Source organism: Coniophora puteana (assembly GCF_000271625.1).
Source record: "Coniophora puteana RWD-64-598 SS2 unplaced genomic scaffold CONPUscaffold_20, whole genome shotgun sequence".
NCBI classification, from domain to species: Eukaryota; Fungi; Basidiomycota; class Agaricomycetes; order Boletales; family Coniophoraceae; genus Coniophora; species Coniophora puteana.
The window spans coordinates 112,297-129,742 of record NW_006913072.1 but is presented as its reverse complement, the minus strand read 5'-3'; the positions used below and the strand labels follow the sequence as shown (position 1 = coordinate 129,742).

The window sequence follows — 17,446 nt, the reverse complement described above, 5'->3', positions numbered from 1 at the left end:
CTCTTCCTCGACACCCAAGCCGCCGGGCTCAGCGGGCCGGCGTACATCGCGAGCGACGGCCTCTTCCGCACCGTCGGCACCGATCTCGCGTGCACGATCATCGCCGAGGTTATCCGCGCCGTGTACGCGTTCGATGAGACCAACAGCAACGATAACAGCAGCAGCGTCGCGCGCGGGCCGGGGCAGAGCGGGCGGCTCGCGCGGTTCAAGACGGACGCGGACCCTTGTCTCAACTGGGCGTACTTGGACGCGAAGCAGTCTGTGAGCCCGTGGCCGAGGTCGCTGGTCATCCAATACGAATGAACGAGTTTCGAGTGGTCGGTTTTGCACTGTAACCTTTTTATTCTCATTATATTTTATGTATGAACATTCTCAAGAACTTGGATAATGAATTCGACATCATCAATTAATGCGCACATAAAGGACCTTTTTTCTTGTTTCGCCACCTGCCTTCTTGTAATGATATGATGATACGCACCGCGAATGCATTCATATGGACCGAACTCAGGCCCTGCTCAACATAAGGACGAGATTCCGATGGGTAACGTCGCGTCCATTCAAATTTACGACCAAAATCTTCACGCTGATCACGTAGTGATGAGTAGCTAGGGTAAGACCAAATGGGTGGATATCGCAGTAAATGAAAGAACAAACAGACCAAAGGGTCGGCAAACACCACGTCGTCGACTACCGTAGCATGCATCGTAAGTAGAAGTAAAACTAAAACTAAAAAAGTGATATCAGAAGAATCAAAGTATCCATACCATTACGCTGAGTACCGAAACCTAGCCCCCGCCCCGCCCAGACATCACTCACGGATGACTGCTCAACGACCACTGATCCAGCGCCACCGACCCCGGGCTCTTCAGCGACCCCTGGCTCAGCCCCGGCCACTGCGGCGTCATCAGCACCTGCAGCGTGTACTGCCCCGCCGGCAAGCTCACAGCGAGCACCGTCACCGTGTCGTTCGGCAGATCCTCGCCGCCCGCGGGCAGCGTCGGATCCGTCGGAAGGCGCGTCGCTGCCACAGTGCTGAACGCGGCGCCCGAGGGGGGGTTCACGAGCTCGACGACCATCGTCGCGTCCCCGATGGTTAGGGTGGCGGTCTGGTTGTTGTTCGAGAGCGAGACGGTCGCGTTCGTGTGCGCGCGCCATTGTACGGGCGCTTGGGAGTTGATCTCGTCCTGCACGAGCACCTGCTTGCGCGCGTTGATCATCCGGATCCCGCGTTTCATCGACGTGCTGCATGTCACTCCGTCAGCACACAAGTGCGGGATACAGTAAAACCTTGAATGAACACGCACACGTTGAAGTAGGCGCTGGTCAGATCAGACACAAAGTACGCCGTCGAGTCGCTCGACACATCCGCAACGGTCGTCGCACCCTGCACCGTGTTCGAGCTGTCAAACTTGACCGTCGGCGCCGCCTTCACGTTCTGATTCGCCCCGCCGACGAGCACCACGTTCTGGCCCTCCGTCCGCTTGCGGTAATACAACCAGCGCTGCGAATCCTGGTCGTCGTTGCTAAAATACCCAGGCACAAGATAATTCTCGTCCCCGAGCTCGCCGAACCACCGCGCGCCCAGCGCGTCCACGACAAAGTCGCCGCAGTCCAGATCGTTGTGGCTCTGGTGCCCCTGCAGCGTGCCCGCCTTCGCGCCGACAAACAGCGCGTTCTCGTCCGCCCAGCTCGAGCGCATCGACGCCCACTGGTCCGTGCTGTTATCAAAGTAGTGGTCCAGCGCGAGCCCGTCCCAGAACGCGCCCGACACGGTCGGGTTGTACCAGAACATGTTCCACGGGTCCGCAGCGTCGAGCGCGTCGCGCTGGAACAGCTGGTACGCGGGCTTGTCGAACGCCTGCCCGTAGAACATCACCGCGTTCGCCGTCGCCGTGTACTTGTTCACCCCATTGTCGCCCCAGTTGAACAGCGAGCCCGGGCCGGTCACGTACATGTGGTACAGCGCGCCGAGGTGCAGATTCGCGTTCGTGCTCAGCAGCCCCAGATCCGAGCCCGTCGCAGACTGCACCGAGGCCGCGAGCTCCGCGAGCCCCGTCGTGCCAAAGTACCAGTAGTCGGGCGTCTCGGACCACGTCCCGTCGCTCGACGTCGCGAGAATGCAGTTGCCCAGCGCGCTCGGAATCGTCTGCTGCAGCAGCGCCTGCGCGACGCCCGTCGGGTCGTCGTTCAGGATCGCCAGCGCGCCCATCGTGAGCCCGCCGTTGCACACGCAGTTCCAGTTGCCCTGCGTGCCCTTGGTCCACCAGCCGTAGTAGCTCGTGTCGTGGTCCGAGTACGCGATCGCGCCGTTGTTCAGGCCGTAGGTGATCATCGACCACATGATCGCCTGCTTCTGGGTGTCCGACCAGACATCGTACAGCCAGTCGTAGCCGATCGCGTACGCGGCCGTCATCTCGGCGGTGTCGAGGAAGTGGACCGGGTTCCATTTCGTGGAGTTGTTCGGACCCCAGCCACCAGTCAGGTTTCCGGCGGCGTTCTGTAAGTAAAGTCAGAATTTGTCGGTGAGACGTCGGGCAAGAATGCAAACGCACCTGAAGCTCAACCCAGGTGCGATCGAGCCACTTGGTGTCGTTGGAGACGCGGTAGCAGTACGAAAAGGCCTTGATGCGCTGCTTGACCTGGCGGGCGGGATCGAGAATACCGTTGCCGCCATCTAGGATATACGGGACCGGATCGGCGTTGTACCAGATGGTGGCGTTCATGAAGATGGTCTGGTTCCAGTAAGACATGTACGGGTCGTTGGCGATGAGGGTGGGGAGGGCGGCCCATTTGTAGGACGGGGCGATGAGGCGGGGTCTGTCCGGACGGAGGTTGGTGATGCTTGGGCTCGAAGGCTTGAAGGAGTCTTGGGGCCAGGCGAGGGTCGAGTCTTGGGTGGAGATGAAGGTGGGTGACGAGAAGGCAGCCGAGTTGGTCTGGTGGATTTTAGCGATGGGGGGCGCAAAAAAAGTGGTGGTGGTGGGAAACTTACAGTGGAAGGGTAGATGGGCAGGCCGTAGAGACTATCGGTGCCAGTCGCGAAAATGCCAATTTCCTTCTTTACGCTGGAGGCGGAGGCGGCGGCGGCGGCGGAGCTGGCAGAAGTACTATTTTTGCTGGCGCGGCTACCGAAGACACCACCGAGGACAGCTGCGACGATGATGATGAGGGCGACTGGTACACCAAACTTGATCCATCCGCTGGTCTTCTTCTTTGGGGGAGTCTGGGGGGTGATGTAGCCTGTGGACTGGCTGTAGTATGGATCGCCAGACCCATAGGGTGAGCTGGCGTTGTTTACGTTAGAGTAGTTAGCAGCCATGGCTGCGAGAGAAGTAAAAAGGGCTGCTTTTGAAGGAGAAAAAGAGAGACACGGGTGGGCTTGCGAAGAAAAGAGAGCCTGAGGGTATGAAGGTGGTGGTGGATGGCAACCTCGTTGTTGAGCGGACGACGGTGACCGTCAACACCGAATGCCAAGCAAAATGTCAAGTGGCGGGGTCAGATCTGGGCCTCCAAGTGGACAGATGTCGCCTCGCTGTGACTAAGCGAAGTCATGTCTCTGAGCCTGCCTCTGCTGTCATAGCCGCGTGTTTACTCAATAACAAAAAGTAAGGGCTGCCTGCTGGACGATACACTGACCACCTGGTGTAACATTGAGCTTGAGAGAGTCGGGGATGGTCAGGTAGTCTAAAGGCACCGGGCGGAGAAGACATGATAAGTGGCTGTGCTATGATGGCCGGTGATTCTCGCACAAGAAGCAGACAATCGAAGACCTTCATCCAAATCTCGTCCACCCACATCCATATCCATCGTGTTCAAGTCCGCCGACATATGCATACCACTTACAGCTACAGTTCCATTTGACTAGTGTGACCTTCAGAGCTGCTCAGTTCATCTTTAGCCACTATCCCAAGCCCGACTAAAGCGTCGCCTTCACAGCTGAACTTGTATCACCAGGCCTCTACGGCATTACCGAGGTGAACATAAATGCACAGGCTGGATGTGGAGTCGCTTGTTTATCTGCTTGACCTTCCATCACCACAGAATCGACTAGCACCATTTTAGCTCTTCTTCTCCCTCTCGCCCACTCAGTCCCCATCCTATGTCTCGTGTGCTCTCCCTAGCCTGCATGTGCTTTCCCCAACTTCTGTGCTAATCTAAGCCCTCGCGACGATGTCCTCGTTCACGTGGAAGTATACATCGGCTCCAGGGTACTTCATTTCAAACTCGATCACCTCCAGTCGCGTCGGCCTCCTATAAATCCGCATCGATTCAATCCACCACACTCAGTCTCTCCCCCCTCGAGCCCCCGCGCTCGCCGCCCCCTCTGCCGCGTCGCGTCGCTCCCCCCTCTCCTCAGCCATCAATGGTATCCAAATCGTGGGGTCGCAGCCTCCTTTTAGCGCTCCCGCTCGCGTCGGCTGTGGCCAACGCCGCGCTCGACCAGGTCCTCGCAAAGGGGCGCCCCGTCATTCCCAGGCTCGCCCCTCCGCAGCGCCAGATCGTCGACCAGCAGGGCGCGCCTGTCAACCTGAGCACCGTGTACACGTTTGACCAGCTCATCGACCACGCGAACCCTGCGCTTGGGACGTTCAAGCAGAGATACTGGACGTCGAACGAGTATTACAAGACTGGTGCGTTGGTCTTAGGAGTTTGCGTTTATTAATAGCTAACGACGCGTTTTATTTGTATGCTAGGTGGACCGGTCGTTCTGATGACTCCCGGCGAGACAAACGCGGACGGTAAGTCCGCTCCCCGTTCATTATGAATGAACGGAACGAAACGTGACCCCATCTCACATCATCCCACCCCACTCCATCACTGGCACGATCACCGGCACCCGATAGGCTACGAATCGATGCTCACGAACGTGAGTGTCAACGGGCTCATCGCGCAGCAGAACAACGGCGCGGTCGTCGTCATCGAGCACCGCTTCTTCGGCCAGTCGAACCCATACGGCAACCTCACCGCGCAGAGCCTGCGTTACCTCACCATCGCCCAGGCCATCGACGACCTCGCGCACTTTGCGCAGACCGTCGATCTGCCGTGGGCGGGCGGCGACGCGGTGAAGCCCGACAAGACGCCGTGGGTGCTCACGGGCGGGAGCTACGCGGGCGCGCTGACGAGTTGGACGATGGTCAAGTGAGTGCAATGGGGTTTTTTTTTGCTTGGTTGTCATCATATCGAGTACTAATGATATCTTGATAAAGGAAGCCAGATGTGTTCTACGCCGGATGGTCCTCGTCCGGTGTCGTCGAGGCGATAACGTACGCCATGCTGCTCTAGCCCGGCCTCCAGCCAGCGCGCGTCTAACCGCTCCAACTTACCAGCGACTATTACGCATACTTCACCCCGATCCTCGAGCACATGCCCAAGAACTGCTCTGCGGACGTGCAAGCCGTCGTCGGCTATCTCGACCAGCTGAACAGCACAAGCAACGCGACCGGCATCCAGACGATGCAAGACACGTTCGGCCTCGGCAACCTCACGCACGCCGACGACTTTGCCCTTGCCCGTGCGTCCTCCGTTCTCGCTTTCTTATCCATCCGTCCTGCTTTCGTCAGCGCTGATAGGATCGGCGGCGCTGCAGTGACGTACAACCTGGCCGACTGGCAGGAGCTGCAGCCGGACTCGGGCGCGAACCAGACGTTCTACCGGTTCTGCGACGCGCTCGAGGTCAACGCGGGCGGCGAGAGCGCGGGCGAGCAAGGGTGGGGGGTGGAGCACGCTGTGCAGGCGTGGGGCAGCTTCTGGAAGGCGGAGTACTACAACAAGAGTGAGCGCCTCCCTCCCCCGTCTCCCGATATCTGAATCTGAATCTGAGCGTGTCGGTGTCGGTGTCGGTGTCGCCGGCAGCGTGCGGGACCGCGGACGTGGAGACGTGTTTGGGCACGTACAATGCGAGCGCGGCGCAGTATACGAATACGACGGTGGATAACGCAACGCGCTCGTGGATGTGGATGGTGTACGTCGTCTTTCCATTCCCCCCTCCCATATCCCGTCCGCAGACAGCCAGAGCACACTCTCACCCGTCCCCGTATCCGCAGCTGCAACCAGGTCGGCTACTACCAGGTCGGCCCGCCCGCAGACCAGCCCGCCATCGTGAGCCGCCTCGTCACAGTCGCCGACCAAGAGGTACGCACCGCCACCCCGCTCACCCTCCATACCACACACCTAACCCCGCGCCCACCACACCCACACCCCAGCGCACCTGCGTCTCCTACTTCCCGCAAGCCTTCCCCGGCGGCCCGCCCGCGCCCACCGTCGCACAGACAAACGCAGAATACATGGGCTGGAACGTCTCCGTCCCGCGCCTCTTCTTCGCCAACGGGCTGCGCGACCCCTGGCGCGGCGCGACCGTGTCCGCGGATGCACGCGGGCGGGGCGCGAACGCGAACGCGGACACGAACACGAGCAGCCGCTGGCAGCCGGTGTACGAAGGCGACGGGTTCCACTGCTCGGACTTGTCTGTCAGGAACGGCGCGGTGGACGCGACGGTTGCGGGCGTGCAGCGCGCGGGGCTGGGGTATGTGCGGGCGTGGCTCGGCGGGTTTAGGGCTTCTGGTGGCGCGGCGGGGGACCTGTAGATGGGGCGGAGGTCGGTGTGGTGTGGGATGTTAGGTTGTTAGGTGGGGTTGGGTTGTGTGTTAGCGACGTCCGGGCGGCTGTTTTTGCTCTAGGTAGTGCGTGGACCATGACGACGAGTTCGATGCGGTGGCGAGATTATGGTGGACTGATAATGGTGTAGATGTTAGATACGATATTACGAGTTGCAGTATGTTATTTGAAGCTGACAAGTAGCGCACAGGCATCCAGACGTGTTCGTGGAACGCCCCGAGCCGTCATCACATCGTTCATGCATTCATGTAAGTCATGTAATTCGAAAGCGCTAGGCCTTCTCGAGACACGGACGTTCTCGGCGCAGCGGTTCGCACAACGGTAAAGTCCGACTCAGACTCCACTTTCCCTATGGCCATTGATATCTCCACTGAATACAATCCCGACACACGACTAAGTAGTAGCCTTCCACGAACTGAGCCGTACCTCCCACATAGCCCCAGTAACGCGATTGAACTCTGAGCCGCTTACGCGCCCTTTTATAGACAGGCTGCAGATGATCTGAGATTTCTGGTATCAGCGACGACATGATATCGCCAGGTATCTCAAGGAGCCAAACCCAAATCACCTTCGCCGCCTGTTTCGGAAGAACCATTGCACTAGCAATAAAGTACTAAGTCAAGTCCAGGGGGCATCCGAGCGTGTGTTGGACCGCCCCGAGCCGTCATCATCATCATTCAAGTCGTGGAATAGACTGCGCTACAAGTAAGTGTTGTAAGTAAAGTTTAAGATGCTTAATGTAAGTAAGATAAGTACTAGAGTCGCTCTATTCCGAGGACGGGTCGTGAGGCGCGTACTGTACACTGCATGCATAAAAAAGGCGCTAGAGGAGGTGATGCAAGCCTCTGCGGCTCTATACTCTAAAGAGCACCGAAAAAGGGGCGTTAAGCGCCCGATGACGGCGGATGACGCTACTTCTAAGAAAGCGCGGAAGCGCACGGCGAACGGCGGGGTTCGAAAGAAACCCAAGGTTTTCTTATATAAAAGAAAACAAGATTGGTTAAACAAGGAAAACTCGGAGGAGCTCAGGGATCCGAGCCCGCCGCCCATGACTCTGATGACTGCGAGTTCGAATTCGAGTTCGAGGTGGCTTTGATGATGCCCGCGCTGCAGTCGAACGACTCGAGCTCGATCGCGGATATGGCGGATGTGAGCTGGACGCCGCGCGAGGCTGCGAAGCTTTGCTGTTGCGTCGGAAGAAAGAGGGAGGGGGAGGGATGGTGGGTCAGCGTGAGGGTGCACCGTGGTGAGAGCAGGTGCTCACTCTTGCACGTGCGCATCTGCTCGAGTCTGAGCTTTTTCGGACCATAAGCGAGTAGAGCAATGTCTGCCGACAACACGCCACGTCAGTCAGCCAGCCAGTCAATCAGGTCAGTCATCGATCTACCGTCAGAAAGCAGAGTAAAGAAAGGGAAGGAGAAGGGTACTCACGAGGGTGTACACGCGCCCGGTCATAATCGAGAACATCACATCGAGATTCGCCCGGTCGTAGAACGCGAACGTGAGCAGGTTCGCGAGCACGCAGACGCCCGCGAAGACGCCCGTCTGGATCGCGCCGCGGATGAGCCGGTGGATGAGCCGGTCGGTCTGCCGCACGCCCGTGCGCACGCGGAGGAGGGCGGCGCTGAGCGTGACTGGGGACGGGGTTCAACACGACCGCGCAAAAACGGGGAGTCGTCGAGGTCAGCGGGTGGGTTCGTGCGCTCGCGGGGCGGGGGGTGAGGTGGAGTGGGCGCGACGTACTGGTGATGAAGGCGTCTGCGACGAAGGTGGTGATGAGCCAGAGGGTCATCTCTAGCTGGATGGCGCGGACGGCGGCCGTGTTATGCTCGATGCTCCTGCGATGCATACATGTGAATACCGCGAGCTGCGGGGGGAGGCGGGACTAGGAGGAGAAGCTGCTGGTACGTACATTCTGGTGGCGAGGATGTGGGACCCGGCCCATACTCCAAACGCAAGGCTGCATATCGAAAGTAACGAGGCGATAGCGACGAGCACTTTGTTAGCTACTAGTCGCCAAGTGCTGTATTTTGGATCAAGTTTAGCAAGGCATTCACATTGAGAAGAGTGCAGGAATGGAGGGAGGGGAAAATGCTCACCGCCATATAAGGTACATCTGCGTCACAATTGCAGGCCATGCACTGAACAACGATGTCGCTTCTAACTGCCACACTGAGACTGTGGTGGGACTTTGTTGAGCGTTGACGCTCGATGACCACATGTGAGGCGAGCTTACGCTGGAGCACATCGGGGTCGTCATGGCTGGTAATTCTACAAACGTGAAGAATGAACTAAGACGCGTCACGTCCAGAAGAAAAGAGACACTTACGTGTAAACCCAAAGCCCCCATATTGCTCTAGAGCGTACGTTAACAAACCGCAATCATGGTCCGTCGCGACGTTGAACACTCACATGATGGTGTATGCCGTGTCCGTGAGGAAGACCGAGGCGAGCAAGATCCTATATGTAGTCCAAGCGCACGCGTTCGTCAGTCCGTCTCGTCGGTAATGCAGCCGCATATGTTTGCTCACTTGAACAACCTTCGATCGTACACCTCTGCTTCAAGTCAAACTCTGTGGGACAGCCACGCATGGGGACGGCTCACTAGCTCGGAAGTAACGGACGATTTGGATGCATTCAATGCCGTAAAGGTACGAATTGACTGTTGTTGCGAAGTGAGATCAAACTCATCCTCGAGAAAACAGGAAAGGGACGGGCTTACAGACGGCGCCGAGGAGGATGAGCCCTGCATCGGGGAGCGCGGTGGTTTTGAGTAACGTAAAGGGTAAGAAGAAGAAGAATGTAAGGCGCACCAAGCGTCGTGTCGTACTGTCCCATTACGGGCACGCGTCGTCGAGGGTGGCCTCCCAAGGGCAGAAGCTGCTTGTTTTGGGTGGGAACCGAAGGGGAGGAAGGAGGTGAAGCATGTCAGGCCACGCCACCTATATAAAATGCCCCCGCCGTAATAAAGCCTAACAAAGCGCAATATGAATCCGCCTCGAGCTGCAGAGACGTAAAAACGAAATATCGAAATATCATAAATTTCAGATCCTGATGGCGATCGCACCCCCCTGTGACACCACTTGACTTGTCTCACCTTGTCTCACTCGGCCCGCTGACCTGTTACGAGGGAATGAAAGACTTGTGATTTTGACATGTCGACTTTGCAAGGGGAAATGCGCCTGGGGCTACAATTTTCGAAGCTGATAAACGCTGGCAGCCAGCGCTCCACCTTGCACGAGTTGTCGGCGAAAGGATGCGTAGAGAATTTGTCGGATATCTCCGCACCGTGAAGCCCGAAACCTCTTTGCCAGACACTGACGCTCGTTGCGCAATGGACAGACGAAATATCATAGCTTGAACATAAACAAATATCCTTTGTCAGTGGACATGCCCCCAGACGTCCAAAAGCGCCTCCCAGCCTGCGACACATGCAAGCTCAGACGCGTCAAGTGTGATCCCGTACCACCACCAGAGGCATGTCCCCGTTGCATCTCCAAAGGCATCGTGTAAGCTGCACCCAGGTCCTGTGCTTTCAATCTCATCCTTTTCTCAACTAGGTGCACAACGACCAATGTCAAGCGGAAGAGACCTCAGGATAGATCCGGTAAACGCATCCAAACGGCAAAGTGAGATCTCGTCCAGTTTGGTGACCGCATACACTGACCGAGTCACTGCAACAGGGCCGCCTTTGGCACCATCCGACCTCTCTATGAAGCGAATCCGGCGCCCCTCGTTCGCGCTGAGACGTACCTGACGCAGCTAGAGCTCGCCAGCGAGCTTACTGGACACCTGCTCGAAAGTGCGTCTTGCAACGGATAGACCACCGCATGCACCCTGACCTCACACCAGTCCACGCCAACCTCCCCAGCGACAACATCGTCCCCGGAGCGACCCTCATTCGGCAGTTCGACGCCGGCGGCCGCCGCATCTCCACGCTGCCCAAGACGTCCCAGGCCCTCGCGCTCTGCATCCTCACCCTGACCGCGCGCATCTCGTCCCACCCGCTCCTCTTCGGCCCCACGTCGCCCCCTCCGCGGCTCGCCACGATCCTCTTCGACTCGGCCGTGGACATCCGCTCCGTGCCGGAGTGGGGCCGGCGCCGCGAGAACGCGTGTGAGCGGCTGAGGGAGATGGCGGTGGAGAGCGCGTGGCACGCGAAGCTGCTCGGGGCAGACGGAGGGGCGGGCAGCGGGATCGCGGGCGTAAGCGACGAAGGGATGGCTGCGTGCTTGTTGCTGGAGGCTATTGAGGATCGTATGTCGCCCGTCTCCCCTTCGATATCTGTTTCTCTTTACATGATTTGCATACGCTAGGTTATGAACAGGGCAGAGGCCAGGTCTGGGGTGCCGCGTTCGTCGCGCTGCTTAGAAGGAAGCTGGACGCGAAGCGCAGGGCTGAGTGGGCCAGGTTGTCTCGTGCAACGATAAACGAAATCGACGACGAATCAGCCGTACCGTCATCCTCACCCTCGGCGGCACTGCCAGAAAAAGCACAACATGCTCCGCGTATTCCCGGTCTAGCCTGGTCTCTGCAACTTGTAAGGCGGCTCTAAATTGGTCTACTGTTCTACAGTGACAGTACTTGTATTCGCAGATGCGAGAGGCACTCTCGTCTGCTGCACGAGGCCAGCTGTGTTCCTAGTGCGTCTCTTTCACGATCTGGGCCGTAGATTACTGACGAAATGGTTTTGTAGCACCCTTCACGATGAAGAGATGGTCGCCGGATTGCGGCCCGTGAGCCCCGAGAAAGTCCTCGAACACCCAGACTCCTTTGGCGTCGCCGAGTCGCATCCGCCTCGGGATTTCTACGAGGGTGAGGAGTCGAGGGCGGAATGGTGGGATTTTGACAGCTACTATGCTCTCGGTCGACCGTGTACGCACATGTTGCGTCGTTTCACATTCGGACGCTGAGAAGGTGATGCACGCACAGACACGTATCGGATGATGGAGATCGCGCTAGGAAGCTACGAGTGGACGCTGCGTAAGTGCCGCTCTTTTTCAAAAAGCTCAAACGTCGATCACACATTCATCCGTCACCTTCCTTCATTCCTCCTCGTTCCTCACTTCCCACTCTAGGCCGCACTCACCGCGTCCCGTTCAGCGTCCCCCACCTCAAAGCCCACCTCGCCTCCATCGCGCCCCTCCAGGAGCTTACACACGTCGCCGCGCGCCGCCTCAAACTGCTCCTCTCCCCCGCAGCCGTCGACGTCCGCCACCGCACAGGGCGCGGCGCGGCGTTCCGCGCTGCGACGGGCGAAGAGCCCGGCGAGCTCATGCGCACCTTCCACCGCGGACACCCAGGCGTTCACCCGGACCCAGGCTCGGATTCGCAGCAGAAGCGCACGGGCGCAGCCGACGGGGATGACGGGGACGACGGCGGAATGGCGATGCAAGGCGCCGACGGCGCACCCGGCGTGCACTCCCCGCGCGACGAGCTGCGCGCGCAGGAGATGGCGCGCACGCTGCAGCTGCTCATGCGCGGGTGTCTCGCCGCGAGCCTCTTCCCCGTGTACAACGACGTGCGCGAGCGGCTGCGCGCGCTCGGGGCGGGCGGCGGGTGTCCCGGCGACGAGCGGGTGGTGCTGGAGGGGGTGATGCGCGCGCTGACGGGTGCGCTGGTGCCGGATGCGCGGGCGATGCTGCGCGGGGTGAGGGCGGTGGTGAGGCTTGCGTGGGTGACGAATGTGGGGAGGTCGATGAGGGAGTCGTTGGGGTCGTCTTCGACGGCGACATCAACGGCGGCGGGGGTGTCGTCTGCTGCGCGTTCCCCGGCTGCTCGGGCTGGGATGAGCACACCAGAAACGGACTCGGCGACCCCTCCGCCGCCGCACGCTGGAGACTCGGAGCCACCACCTGGGCTGGCGAGCGTCCCCCTGCACTGCGGCCTGCTCTACCCGTCCTCGTTCGCGTGGGAGGGCAAGATCGTCTCGCTGCTCCGGCTGTGCATCTCGCCGCACCTCTTCGCGCGCGCGAGCTGGAACGAGCCGTTCTCGATCTGGGCGCGGGTGCTGCTGGACGCGCCGCCAACGGAAGATGGTGGGAGCGGGGGGTTTACGAGGGACGAGAAGATTGCTGAGCTCGAGTGGTATGTCGCGTGTATCGTGCCGTGCCCTTGTAGCATGGTGCAGGCGTCAGCTGATACTGATGCATTTTGCGCTCTTGCGTGGCTAGCTTGCTCGACACCGCCAGAGTGATGGCGTGGTCCTACCCCACCCTCGACGAGGACCTCATCCGCGCCACAGAAGATACGGTTGAGACCCTGAAAGCCGAACAGCACGCGGCGGCCCACCCCGCTGCCTCTACAATCCGCCTCGAGTCGTCCCCGTCACCACCGCGCGGTCGACGTGCGTCTCCAGATAGAGACCACACGCTTCTGCGGGGCGTGCCGACGTCGGGCGCCTCCGTGCCCACCGTGAAGGAGGCGCTCGAGGGTGTCCCGCACGAGCGCATCTCGGACGTGTTTTTCGGTGGGACTGGGCCCGATAGCTTCGGCATGCAAGGGGCTGTCAGCGCGCGCGGAGACGACCTCGTTGGGAGTCTCGCTGCTGAGCTGGCTAAGCTCGACGTGGTCGGCGGTGGTGCGCGAGCAGGGGCGGGCGACGAGGTTCGAGGCAATCCGTTGGGTTTCGACGCACCCGCGGCGACCGACGCTCCTCTTTCTTTCCCCGGCCCCGGCCCCATGCAAAGCCCACAATCGGGCCTGTCCATGGGTATTGAAGCTCTCAGCCCGTTTGCGCGGCCGGATGTGGGCTCCTTCACTGGTCATGCCGCGCGCGCGGATATGGACGGGTGGACATCCGAGCTGACTCGGGAGAGTGACTGGATGTGGGAAGCTGCAGGTCTTGACCCGAACGCTCAAGCCCAAGCGCAAATGCCGGACGCCTTCCAGGCTCAAGTCGGTAGCCATGGGCCACCCCACCTTGGCGTTCAGGGCGGCCGCGCTAGCGGAGACACGATGGACACTTCACAGTACTTCGCCATGCCTGATCTTCCCACATCTACACTTCATGGTGACGCTGGCGATGGTCAATCCACCGGCCCTTGAGGTTTCGATCACCTGCCACCAGCTACGGCTCCTCAGGCGCATACGTTTCCGAGTGCGGCTGAGCTCGAGGACGAGTTCCAGAAGCTGCTCGAGGGGAACGGCCAGGCGTTGACGCAGTTCGGTTCGGAGGGAGACGTTGACTTTCAGAGCCTTGATTGGTTCACGAGTGTCCCACCTACTAACAGGTAGCGGCATGGTTTTCACGCGTGTGCCGTTAGGATGTTCATTTGTATGATGCGCCTTCGCTTGTATGATATACGTAACCCATAATGCGAATTTACGAAACTGGGGTCAAATTCAGATCTCATCCAACGTCAACCTCGCACCGAGCGCCTCGAGAATTCGAAAGCCAAGTTGAGCCCGTCCTCAAAGAGACTTTATATAAGTGCAGTGCAATATATCTACCGGAGTACCGTATTAGTCCATGGGGTATCACAAACAACACGCCTTTGGGGCCCGCCCTGCAGCGCCGCGCCCCCCGCACCAAGTTCTTGTACTACTAGCAAGTACTATGACACCCTCTGAATCGACGCGCTCCGCGGCGTGTTCCGCCCGCTGCCCGGCAGCGCCGGCGAATTGCTATGGCTCCTCGAGAGCGACGCGCTCGCAGAGTGGCCCCGCGAGAGCGGTGGCGGGCGTCTGTCTGCGCCGGCAGCCCTCAGCCGCGTCCGCTCGTCCACCTCGCCCTCATCTTCACTATCGTCCTCATCCTCATCCTCGTCGGTCTCCTCCTCGGACTCGCGCAGCTCGGAGAGCGGCATCATGTCCCGCGGCGCGCCGTCCTCGAACGCATTGAACAGCGTCGAGCTCTGGCTGTGGTACGCCTCGCTGCGGCGCCCGTGTCTCGCCGAGTGCAGCGCGCCGTCGGGGCCGACGCCCGCGCCGCCGGCGTCCGAGCCGGTCCACCCGTCGAGCGACATGCGGCCCTGGAGGCTCAGGCGGGGGTTCATCAGCCCAGTCTCGAGCGCCGAGTGCGAGTGGTGGTGGCCGTTGGCGGTGGGCGGGGGCGCGGGGTCGGGCTTGCGCGAGATGTTGAGGAGGTGCACGCCGAGGAAGGTGACGATGAAGCCGACGAGGAGGGTCAGGGACGCGGCGGCGCCGGTGGTGTTGAAGCCCTGGAAGAGGATGAGGGAGGCGACGATTGTCGCGGAGGAGAAGCCGACGTAGTACATCGGGTTGACGCTTGAAAGGGGCTCGGTCAGATAACGTTCTGCACAATCGTACAAAGGGAGTGGGACATACACGTTGGTGGAGAACGTATCGAGCGCCTTGTTGAAGTAGTTCATCTGGACGACGATGCATCCCGCGACTGCAAGCCCGAACACGTACGTGCTCGGGTGCGTAAACTGGTTGTGTCCGCCAAACGTTAGCTTGACAGCGACGCCGAACCCTTTGATGGCCATGATAGACACTGAGCCGGCGAGCGAGCAGATGGAAATGTATACGATGGGATTCGAGCGTCCGTACTTGGGGGCCACCGCGTATATCATGACCACGCAGAAGACGATGACCGTGAAGCAGTAGAGCATGAAGCCTGTCCCCGGTGTTTAGTCGTCGCGTGTTTCACCCTGGGTATTTATAGGTGGCGCTCGTACCTGGTTGCAGCGCATAGTGCAGTACTTCATCGACAGTGTCGATGTCTTTGTCTGCCGGTGCGTTGAGGACAATGACTAGTGACCCCAGAAGGCATAGGGCGCAACCCACTCGGCCCAGGTGACCGAGTTCTTCATCCAATAAGAAGGAGGCAAGGATGGCACTGGTGTATCGTGAAGAAGTGGTAGAGGGAAACTGAGCAAAAAGACGTACCCAACCAAGACACTCAGAGCTCCCAGCGGGGTGACCAATATTGGAGGCGCGAAAGTGTAGGCAGCGAAGTTAGCGACTGTTGCAAGACGAGGGGGTCCACAAGTCTGGTCATTTGATCAATATGCGGGCACTCACGTTCGCCAATAACCACTGTGGGAGAATCTCGTCAGTCTCCAGCACATATGCCAGCCAGAGGAACACGCACTTGTTATCATGCCCGCCCACCATATTGGATTCCTGAGGTACGTGTAGCTGTCGGATGCGTTCTCGCCGAATGCACCGGCGCGCGCGTTGGCGTCTGCGAGACCCTATGGCGGTGAATGAGGTGCAGGTCGAGAGACATGATGCCTGTAGCTACCCACCTTTTTCGTGATGATAAAGCTCGTTCCGATGGCAAATGTGCCAGAGACAGCCAGGGCCAGCCCGATGTACTTGTCGTCGACCATCGTCAGTGAGATGGTCCTGCCGTTTTGGAAGAGAGGGCCGAGTTCCCGAGTGGACCACTTTGTGTGGTAGAAAGGGCGTTGCGGGGTATGTGCTCAGCAGGTGAGCAGCGAGGAGAGACTGGCCCACTTGTGCTTTGGGGAGGCGGATGTGGGACGAGATTTACTGCGGTGACAATGGACACGCGCGCGCGAAAGCCACTTGCCGCATCCGGAAAGTTTATCGGTTCTCGGAGGTTGGTTCGCTTCCTCCCTCTTGTTCCTTTCCTGTACCTGCCGTAAAACTCGAGGTCATATCGACAAGCTTGTCACGCATATTTGCGCGCAAATGTTGCTACTATAGACCCGATCAACCACCGCTGTCCCAAGATAACAACTCGCAGCGGTTTTCGACGCGGTGAGAACAAGACTCCTCCGGGCAAATGGAGCCTCAGGGTCATCAATCCCGTCATTTAAGCTGCCTCGAACGAACACCAGCCTTGCCTCGAAGTCCGAAAAGGCTCAGCTCAAGAGAATCCGAGGGCATGCTGCCGACCCAGAGTATGACTGACTTTGGTATGCACTTCTGCCCTCATTTCGAAGCCGTGTCCCTCGAACTATCCCCCCAGACATGTCCCTCCTTCAAGTTTGAAGCAATGACAATTCATGACCAGGCCATCCTCTGCGAGACGCTCGTCTTGGTCTCTGACCCCGACCTCGTTTTTTTTTCTAGGCTATGCAATGTGAGATTGGAAACAAACAGGACTGCCCTAGCTTTCATGACGTGATAGCGATTCTTACGTGCGATAACCACTCTACCACAAACGGTCCAATTGTACGCAATTGTATGCGCTCTAGAAAAACGACTTTCTCGCGAAAACGCGTAGACGATAGACGTGTGTGCAAAACATAACATGCAATTGGTCAATCAAACGTTCGCGAGGACCCTCACGGTATCGAAACTCGTGTCGGTATGCCGTGTAGTTTTCTGATAAGAAGTATATTGGATTCACGTCACCGCATTTGCTTCCTCAGCCTGTAACAGCATCCCTCTGAAGCCCGGCATGACAGGCCATCGGTTACCATGGCTGGTAGCATGTCAGAGTCAATAAGGCAAACGCTGACGTCGGTCTTTGCGACGTGCGTCAAATCCTAGATACGCAACTACTGCGTTGGGGCCGATTCGTCATACAAAGCCAAAAATTGATGCTAACGTCCGGGGAGGCCAGTCCCGGCGCAGGCGTGATCTCAAATTCAAGCACGCCATTCTGGTAAGCGAGTTTCCCTCCCTCCTCTCACTCTCTCACTGTCTCACTACTCCTCTTCACCTTCCGTCCTCGTCCATACAACGTCCCAAATCTGGTGAGCGATGATCCCCGGCACCAGCTTGTTCTTGTCATCCGCTTTCTTCCGTACTTGTTCACTCCACCCATAATTCAGTGTCCGATACAGAAGACGCTGATCGACAAGGGTCTTCTCGTCTCCGAGGATGACTGGCTGAACACGTACCGCGCTGAGGTCTTAGAGAAGGTCTCGCCGCTGATACATGACTGCCC

At 58.9% G+C, this 17,446-nt stretch overlaps 5 protein-coding genes across 5 annotated transcripts; 2 read left to right on the top strand and 3 right to left on the bottom strand.

Moving 5' to 3' along the window:
- Positions 1-532: 532 nt before the first annotated feature.
- CONPUDRAFT_133017 (heparinase II III family protein) lies at positions 533-3,578 on the bottom strand. Its single transcript, XM_007777178.1, has 4 exons — positions 2,993-3,578; positions 2,553-2,936; positions 1,305-2,497; positions 533-1,242 (listed from the first exon to the last, which is right to left on the bottom strand). The coding sequence occupies exons 1-4, from the start codon at positions 3,317-3,319 to the stop codon at positions 813-815; spliced, it is 2,334 nt and encodes a 777-aa protein (XP_007775368.1). The 5' UTR covers positions 3,320-3,578; the 3' UTR covers positions 533-812.
- A 728-nt stretch (positions 3,579-4,306) lies between these two features.
- On the top strand, positions 4,307-6,729 carry CONPUDRAFT_133014 (peptidase S28). Its single transcript, XM_007777177.1, has 9 exons — positions 4,307-4,631; positions 4,695-4,739; positions 4,845-5,139; positions 5,208-5,264; positions 5,328-5,512; positions 5,588-5,773; positions 5,854-5,962; positions 6,045-6,132; positions 6,204-6,729. Exons 1-9 carry the CDS (start codon positions 4,364-4,366, stop codon positions 6,582-6,584), a joined length of 1,614 nt encoding a protein of 537 aa, XP_007775367.1. The 5' UTR covers positions 4,307-4,363; the 3' UTR covers positions 6,585-6,729.
- Positions 6,730-7,405: 676 nt separating this feature from the next.
- Positions 7,406-9,510, bottom strand: CONPUDRAFT_147720 (uncharacterized protein). Its single transcript, XM_007777176.1, has 13 exons — positions 9,429-9,510; positions 9,338-9,361; positions 9,221-9,277; positions 9,147-9,171; positions 9,028-9,075; positions 8,945-8,971; positions 8,852-8,886; positions 8,715-8,793; positions 8,528-8,638; positions 8,359-8,453; positions 8,047-8,249; positions 7,880-7,942; positions 7,406-7,799 (listed from the first exon to the last, which is right to left on the bottom strand). Exons 1-13 carry the CDS (start codon positions 9,451-9,453, stop codon positions 7,641-7,643), a joined length of 951 nt encoding a protein of 316 aa, XP_007775366.1. The 5' UTR covers positions 9,454-9,510; the 3' UTR covers positions 7,406-7,640.
- A 495-nt stretch (positions 9,511-10,005) lies between these two features.
- Positions 10,006-13,166, top strand: CONPUDRAFT_78018 (uncharacterized protein; the record flags this gene model as incomplete). Its single annotated transcript, XM_007777175.1, has 11 exons — positions 10,006-10,124; positions 10,176-10,244; positions 10,299-10,417; positions 10,438-10,872; positions 10,932-11,155; positions 11,212-11,258; positions 11,312-11,490; positions 11,548-11,598; positions 11,694-12,702; positions 12,789-13,074; positions 13,104-13,166. The coding sequence occupies 11 exons, from the start codon at positions 10,006-10,008 to the stop codon at positions 13,164-13,166; spliced, it is 2,601 nt and encodes an 866-aa protein (XP_007775365.1).
- A 1,005-nt stretch (positions 13,167-14,171) lies between these two features.
- Positions 14,172-15,914, bottom strand: CONPUDRAFT_67404 (DUF803-domain-containing protein; the record flags this gene model as incomplete). Its single annotated transcript, XM_007777137.1, has 6 exons — positions 14,172-14,844; positions 14,905-15,196; positions 15,258-15,418; positions 15,469-15,544; positions 15,674-15,776; positions 15,831-15,914. 6 exons carry the CDS (start codon positions 15,912-15,914, stop codon positions 14,172-14,174), a joined length of 1,389 nt encoding a protein of 462 aa, XP_007775327.1.
- Positions 15,915-17,446: the final 1,532 nt, after the last annotated feature.

Coding starts and splice junctions, on each gene's coding strand:
- CONPUDRAFT_133017 (XM_007777178.1), bottom strand. CDS start 3,319: ATGGCTGCTAACTACTCTAACGTAAACAACGCCAGCTCACCCTATGGG. Junction 2,498..2,552: donor GCACCTGGGTTGAGCTTCAG/GTGCGTTTGCAT, acceptor CTTTACTTACAG/AACGCCGCCGGAAACCTGAC. Junction 1,243..1,304: donor ACCAGCGCCTACTTCAACGT/GTGCGTGTTCAT, acceptor AGTGACATGCAG/CACGTCGATGAAACGCGGGA.
- CONPUDRAFT_133014 (XM_007777177.1), top strand. CDS start 4,364: ATGGTATCCAAATCGTGGGGTCGCAGCCTCCTTTTAGCGCTCCCGCTC. Junction 4,740..4,844: donor CGGCGAGACAAACGCGGACG/GTAAGTCCGCTC, acceptor GGCACCCGATAG/GCTACGAATCGATGCTCACG. Junction 5,513..5,587: donor CGACGACTTTGCCCTTGCCC/GTGCGTCCTCCG, acceptor GCGGCGCTGCAG/TGACGTACAACCTGGCCGAC.
- CONPUDRAFT_147720 (XM_007777176.1), bottom strand. CDS start 9,453: ATGGGACAGTACGACACGACGCTTG. Junction 9,278..9,337: donor CATCCTCCTCGGCGCCGTCT/GTAAGCCCGTCC, acceptor TCGCAACAACAG/TCAATTCGTACCTTTACGGC. Junction 7,943..8,046: donor CCGGGCGCGTGTACACCCTC/GTGAGTACCCTT, acceptor TGTTGTCGGCAG/ACATTGCTCTACTCGCTTAT.